Below are 7,993 nucleotides of genomic sequence, written 5' to 3'. Positions count from 1 at the left end.
TGGGGGGGAGGGGCGCAAAGCTTTCTCTCGCTATTTCTGAGAGTTTCTCTTAAGTGATGAGGCAAGGAGGGGAGAGAGGAATGAGCGTGGATCACTGAGGGACCTATATGACAGGTGACAGGGCTGGTTAGAGGAGCACAGATGCTGATGGTCAGGTCAGCTCTGTCTTACCGTGGCCTGCTGCTTCTCTGCTCTCTCATTTGCCTCATCCAGCTGCTTCTGCAAGGCTGTCTGGAGGGACTTCATCTCCTCTCTGTCAAGTGAGAGCGAAGTGAGAAACACTCTGTTAGCACATCCTCCTCACACTCTGAGGCCTCCACTGCTCTGCCGCACAATAGCTTTCTTATATAAAGCCTACCACTATTGAGAGCCATTAAAGCAATTTTCACTCTATTGTTAACTTATGTTGAAAAAAAAAAACAGTTTACCTGTGTTGTAATCTGTTATTTTGAATCAAATCAAGTTCAAGCCGTTTTTGAGCAAACACTGTGAGAACATACTTAAATGTACTAAAAGTTGATTTAATCACTAAATATGCAAAGCAGTTTGTAAACAAATATGTTGAATAAATGTCAAGTTTCACAAATTCAAGAATCAAGAAGCACGTGACAGTCTTTTCAAGATAACATTTTGGCTGTACCTTTCCATTTTATGAACAATGCCATAATATAAACATCACTGACTATACAATTAGGGGGTATATGAGTAGGTATGTGTTGCATATTTGTAGCTAAACTGTCAGCAAAACTTGATTTTTGAAATTTGAAATTGATTGATTTTTGTCGATTGTATTTTCTTCTATAATGTATTCTCCTTCAAGCTCAAAATTAACTTCACAGTTAATTAATAAATCTTTTATGTTTCCCTGTTTAAATTTAAAGGTTTAGCTACAGCTATTTTCTCTTGAGATGTACGGCTGGTTATCCCTAAGATAATGCACAGTTTAACAAAAACACACAAAGACAAATATCATAAAAGGAAAAGGTTTCTAGATTCTAGACCAATAAGGAGATGTACAGTATAAAGACAACAATGTGTAGTATTCATTATGCTTCATGTAGTATCCTGTGAGCATTTGAAATGCTCCACACTGATTTTATACATGCTGTATGAAGACTGGTGCTACATTCAATATGCATTTAACATGAATGTAAATGCTTGAGAATGCAATGGGTATTTCAGTACTGTTTGATGCTCCTGTGCACAGATAACAGCAATGAACACTGAATTATGAATCAAATTAAAAAGTGATGAGGGTCAGTAGTTTCAAAGAAATTAAGGCAGCCTAGTTAAATTAGAGGTAACAGTCAAATTACTGTTTCCAAGCATTGCTGTAAGTTTAAAGGTATATGACGTGGTTGTAGTCGGCCTGTGGTGTAGTCAAGCAGCAGTATTTGTGAAATACAGCAATACCCAGTGTTTGTATGGAAAGTACCTCTCTGCTGAACAGCCATATATTTAACATGCCAGTGGTCTTGTCTCTTGCCATAAGTTCAGTCTAGCAAACATTTTTCTTGACAGCGACCATTGAACCACCACTTCTTTGGCATTTCATTTATATTCCCATCTCTTGCATCCAAGACTAGAAACGTGTTGTACAAGATCAAAACTACCCAAACTGACCGAAAAGGGCACAGAAAATGTGCAATTGACATACTTTACATACATAGTACAAGTGAGTAATAAATAAAATAAATAGATATATAAATAGGTTGACAGCAAGTTAAATTACATCTGAATTTATTGTTACTATTTTGAGACCTTAAAATATTAGATTTTTGCTGTGTGTACCTGGTCTATGGGTAAACATTTTTTGTTGCATTACAGTTTGTAGCAAAATTATTTTCAGAAAGCAATCAAATTGCTGTTAAGAGTTGTCAAAAATAAATGACTTGCAATGAATCACCTGTCTGCATCCACCATGATGGAGTCAGCTAGTAATCACACTTGGCAGACATGGAACTCCAAAGGTGGATTAATAACACTTTAAAAATTACAGCTCACAAATGCTAGCTAGGCAACACTAAGCTGCCGCTCTATGGTTTTTAGTTTGATGACATGTGAGAGCTGCCATGGACTAGTGATAGACTATTGATTGGTTATCAAGATACTACACACAGGAGGGCTGGACTTCCATCTGGCTGACATTTCAGAGAGCATGAAGGCCACAAATGACTCCTAATCATTAAAAGTCTCATTACACACAACATTAATCAGATAGTCCTATCTGGTAAAGCACTTTAGGTAAACACTTTTCCAGCTCGCTTGCAAAAAGATAAAGCATTAAATCTCCATTAAATCAATGCTTGATGTGCTTTTTCACAAAAGGCGCATTTTTTTCAAATATACAAAAATGTTTTATGATTGGATTGTGTCTTACCCACCTGCTTCTGAGTATGCTGCTATGTATAAGCAAACTGGGCGACGTCTTAGCATTAATAATAGTGAATGAGTCATTATTAATGAGGACCCTGAAAGCATATTTTCTTAATCAGCATCTTGCTATAAGTAATGTAATCCAATATGAACACACAATGTCCTGTCAAAGGTAGAAGGTAAACAGTTTTGGTGTGAGACATTTGAGATTTCTGTTTTTCTTTCCTTCTCTTTGCTCTTCTCACTGGTTTGAAGTGGGGAGGACTCCATTAGATAAAGGAATAAAAATGTGATGACGGTTGTGTTGGGTTGTTTGTTTTGCCAGACTACTGTCAATCAATTATAATCAGACCACACCCACACAGCCCGGAGGAAGCAGATTAGCTGAGTTTTTGAGTGTTGGACTTTTAATAAATAATACCTAAAGATGTGTTTATATTTATTACTTTTTACTTTGATTGCTGTTTATTTACCATTAGATTCTCAAATGTTACAGAGTTGCAAAATGGGAGGAGATGCTTGTGCCAGAAGTGTTTTTCCATATTCTGTACTCCCATTTCACTTTTTTCATATTGTCATTGTTACTTAACATAGAAACATAAGAATCTCCTGGATAATGTAACGATCCTATGGGTTGATGTTATTCCATTTAACGTCATCATGAGAAATCATGTCCATTTGTCCATTATTTTGGCATTGCGGACGGTATTACTTTGGCATTGCAGACTACAACACTCATAAGCTTTGGCCTCTGTTGCTATGGAATAGAAGCCAGTCAGAAGCATTAATGACAGCAGTAGCAAATTCAAAGTAAATATATCAATAACTCACAGCATCATAGTTACTGAATTCATACAAAACTAACCCAGAATCCAGAAGTTAAGTGATTTAAGCTGCAGACTGTATTGTCAGTCTCATCAACACCGTAAGCTTCCACCATCTGTTAACGGTAACAAGTTTCATGTCCATCCATCCAAGCTGTAGAGGAGCATTTCTGAGTCATTTAACATTATCTTTGGGAGAGATGACTGGGGCTTTGCCTTTATGATCCAGGGGTGCCGGAATAGATTTCACAGCTATAACATGTATTAATTTTAATGTACTGCTTGCATAAGACTTGACTGATGGTGAAGGTGATGGTGGTGATGTTCACAAAACATCAAGTCCTTTAGAATTCCTACCCTATATTTTGAAGACATTTCGGAGCAGCATGATACCGTTGTACAACACTGTTACACAATACTGTTGCAAGATACTCATGTCTAAGTCATTCATGATGCCTTTACCTCTGTTTGTGGCTGAGCTCCAGAATCCTCTGCACATCCTTCTTGGCCACTGAGTCATCATTTTTCAGTGACTAAAAGAGAACAGAACATACTCTGTCACGTAAGATGCAAAACTGTGTCTTTCCTGAAAAACCAAACTCCAAAAATAAGTATTATTTCAAAGCACAGGCAAACAGACCGGGGAAAGCAAATATATTGCATACTGTTGAACTGTACAGTAAATGTTTCAAAATGTACCCAGATTTTCAAGGTTGCATGATCCTTCAAGCAAGAGTCAAAAGCTTCATTGTTGAATGACTGAATGAAAATCACCAGAAACATAAAATAATCAAGGTGAATATTGTAAAATGATGCAGCAGATGTTAAATGCTGTTGATGTCCCAAAAGCTTATATAGCCTATAACAATCTTCTGATCTGTCTTCTTAAACATCCTAACGAGGTCACATGCAGGCACACAGATTGGGTTGTACTGGCGCCTAAGCACATGCCTGATGGGCAATTATGGATTAGTCAGGTCTCTGATTGCCCTACAAGCCCTCCAAGATATTTTATATTTGTTATGAGCTGAACAGAAATATCCAGACTTCAAAGAAAATGTGGACTCAAAGGGAAGCTAGCTTTTCTTTAAATTGTGCTTGAAGGTGATATCTGTGGCAATTAACACCACATTTACATAAATCCTGTTTCCTCCTGTCACAAAGGAGGTGCTTCTCCTCCTCCCTAGTCCCTGACTTCACTTCATGTACATTTATGTTAAAGAGAAAGATTAGTGAAAGGAGCCAAAAACAGCTGTTGACAATAGAGAATGTGTATTCACTTCAGGTAAGCTAATATGAAGTTATAACTGCAGTTAGAAAAATTAGACCGCTTGGAATTGTTGAAATTACATCAGTTCATGCATTCTCTCTCTGGTGGCATCCCCTTGAATTCAATGATTTGTATCATTTGTCATACAGCCACTTTTCTACTCCCATCTGCTTCATTGTCCACAAAAAATGATGACAAAAGCTCAGGCCACAAATTTTTACAAGCCTTCTTTTGTCATCTGAAAATAGGCTTACTGTCGCAAAAAAGTTAACAGTTTGGATGCTCTTCCAGTTGATGGCAGAAATCTTCTCTACACATCCTGGCCATTTTCCAAACAGACCATAGGTAGGTAGTGACAGAGAGCTGAGTTCCCATTCATTGCAGTGTTGAAATTTAAGACACTAATCAGCACATGGTGTATTATTTTTGTCCTTTTGAGTTTGTTTTGTATTAATTTTAGTAACATGATTTTAGATTTTTAATTTTAATTTAATTAAAAATTTTAATTAAGGGAACTTGAAGGAAGTTCAGTATGAAATATATAAATATATTCATGAATCTTAAACCAATATGTGGTAAGTAACAAAGGTTGGTTTTGAGATACTGGAGAATTTTGTGTGACTTTATTTTCCATTCTACCCAAATTTCTTTGTGCCATAAATCAACTATTTAATTTCACACCAAACTTGGCCCAGTGTTATGCACTATAAAATGAAGTGTAGTCACTTTTATGTCCTAAAGTGAATATTGTGACAATTTACAGATCCTATATTTTCATGTCAAAACTACATGGACAAGATATTCACTGGATCACATTTTTGACTGTGGTATTATTATTATTATTATTATTATTGTTATTATTATTGTTATTATTATCCATCCATCCATCGTCAAATGCTTATCCTGCGTACAGGGTCGCGGGGGCTGGAGCCAATCCCAGCTGAAAAATAATAAGTTGTATACAAATATCTACTGCATCAAATCCCCTTCAGAATGGGTCTACAGTCTTTTGTATGTGCAAATCCATGCAGGTTATGTGATTATGACATTGAATTTAAGCAGCTACTTTTAACTTATGTGCAAATGTCTCATGAGGTTATTTTTCAAATCTGAAGTACAAAGCCCATAGTTAGATGCAAGGCAAAATAACTCCTATTCTTGTACTAACTGCTTCATAAGATCCCACCCAGGAGCTGCTGCCAAGAATAAATTCCCCATCACACAAAAGCTTTATTATTAGGGTTGCTGACCTCCACCTATGGGCAACTCGTTAAAGCCATAAACACTTGCTCCATCAAATCTTTACCAGAAAATACTAAATGCTTCTCCCTGTTGACTTGATTCTCTTTTAAAAGTTGATGATTTTTATGTAGATGATGTTTCCCCCTGAAGAATATGTTTATTCCACACTATTCTAAATCTAACCAACCTCTGCCCTGCCCAGCATGCTGGCACAGGGCCCAGGGTGAAAATAGATGCCAACCTAGCTAGCCTGGAGTGAATAGACATCAAAGCCTGCCCTGGGGATGATGATAGCCAGACTACATGAGCTTTTTCCAGACACATGGGATATCTCTTGCAAACACACACAAATGCACTAAAAGTGTGCATATCACTTGTTTGATTATTGATTTTCTGACAATTTTATTGGCCTGCGAAAGTTGCCTGAAGCCTAAAAACATCAACACCCTGCAAAGAGGAAAACATCATTCAGACTGCAGCTTTGGAAGCGCTGCACAGAAATGCAGGGCATCAGGCACCCAAGGTCTAAATGTCCATGTTTTGCCAGATTATTGTTGCATAACGCTAATGCTACCAAAAATACTAAATGATTAAAATATCTAAATGTATTATTGAGTTCTGTTAATTTCTTGTCATTGCCAAGAGCCATAATGAAGTTGACCTAAACTGACTGGTGGGAAGAGATGTGCAGTATCTGGCACTGAGATAATTGTGTTTTATGAAATGCTCACAGAATTATAATATCTACAGTATAATAAGGTATATTACTTGCTAAAATGTCCAAGACCAGTATTTTGTGAAACCAATAGATACCTCCATTTGCAAAAGAGATTATAATCCTCATTATCATACACCTAATTTTTATTCTTCCTTTATGCAAAATCACCTTTGCTGTAGGAGTTATATGCGTATATATTTTTGCTTCTTTGTTTTGAGGCCAAATTTAATTAGGGAAAAAATCTTTCAAACTTTCCAGCACACATTTGCATGTAAAGTGGGGTTTTGGGTATACAAACCTATCTTTATATAATCATACCTTGCATTTTTGATTATACAAAGAAAAAAACCCCATCAGAAACATTCATGGACATCCTGTGGGAGCTTTATATTCTGATTTGAAACCAGCCATTATATTCTTTTTGAATTATATGTACTATTCATTAATGAAGAATACAACTTTCTTTATTTTTGACTAGCTTTGTAAATAGAAATCAGAGAGTGAGTGGACCCATAATGGCGCTAATTATCCTTCATTCGCACAGTTAAATCATGTGTCAAAAGTCAAAGTTGGACCAAATGTTGGTCTGTAAACTGTGATGGATTCAAAATGGACAGTTTTTATTATAATTTTATAGGTAGCTTTTGTTTTGTCTTCCAATTAAATGTAACTGTTTCTCTTCAACTGTATGATCGTCTGATTACTTGGGTCGCTCCATTAGACCTATTTATGATGATGTTGCTATATTTCCAGAACTTCGCAATTACTTTAGTGAGAATATTTTTATATCTGATATAACCGAGGGCTGGAGCTTAGACAATAAAGCCCAAGTTGTCTATGAAGATTCTCAGTCATCCAGGTCATAGTTATCCAACAAAGGTTAAAATCAAGGGCAACTGGACTTGGTTGAAGATACTGGAAGACGTTTCGTCCCTCATCCAAAGGACTTCTTCAGTTCTGACTGACTGGCAGGGAAACTCAGCTATTTAACCTCAGTGGGGTCGTTATCCCGGGTCATCGATACCGCTGGTTCGTTAGTGTTCCTTGTTGCTGTGACGACAGTTGTTACAGTCGTTAAGACTACCTGTGGCCAAGACTGAACGACCGTCGTTGGTATCTTCACCTGAGGTCAATAGGTTACGTTTGTTGAGTTTCCTGGGAAGTGATGAAAGGACAGTTTAGTTTTTTAAACCCAAGAACACACTAAGACAGATGCTGGTACACCCCAAAGACCGCACACCCAAACACAAGAAAAGCAATCTAGTGTATGCGGTCCAATGCAGTGAGGAATGCACAGACCTGCATATTGGGGAGACTAAACAACCACTACACAAACGCATGGCTCAACACAGAAGGGCCGACTCCTCAGGTCAAGACTCTGCAGTCTACTTACATCTGAAGGACAGAGGACACTCGTTTGAGGACCACCAGGTGCACATTTTAGACAGAGAAGATGGATGGTTTGAAAGAGGTGTCAAGGAAGCCATCTACACCAGGGTCGAGAAGCCGTCATTGAACAGGGGAGGGGGTCTACGCCACCACTTATCCCCCACTTACAATGCT

The 7,993-nt window shown here is 37.4% G+C and overlaps 1 protein-coding gene across 2 annotated transcripts in view; it reads right to left on the bottom strand.

Moving 5' to 3' along the window:
- luzp2 (leucine zipper protein 2) overlaps positions 1-7,993 on the bottom strand; it is a 163,528-nt gene that overhangs the window by 70,288 nt on the left and 85,247 nt on the right. For both annotated transcript variants that reach the window (XM_046032818.1, XM_046032819.1), the window contains exons 3-4: positions 3,663-3,733; positions 172-253 (exon numbers count right to left, since the gene is read on the bottom strand). In XM_046032818.1, coding sequence (XP_045888774.1) covers positions 172-253; positions 3,663-3,733 — 153 coding nt within the window. The remainder of the gene's footprint in view (positions 1-171; positions 254-3,662; positions 3,734-7,993) is intronic.

This window comes from Micropterus dolomieu, linkage group LG20 (assembly GCF_021292245.1).
Source record: "Micropterus dolomieu isolate WLL.071019.BEF.003 ecotype Adirondacks linkage group LG20, ASM2129224v1, whole genome shotgun sequence".
NCBI lineage: Eukaryota > Metazoa > Chordata > Actinopteri > Centrarchiformes > Centrarchidae > Micropterus > Micropterus dolomieu.
The sequence above is the reverse complement of the archived record's forward strand: the minus strand, read 5'-3'. Positions and strand labels throughout refer to the sequence as shown.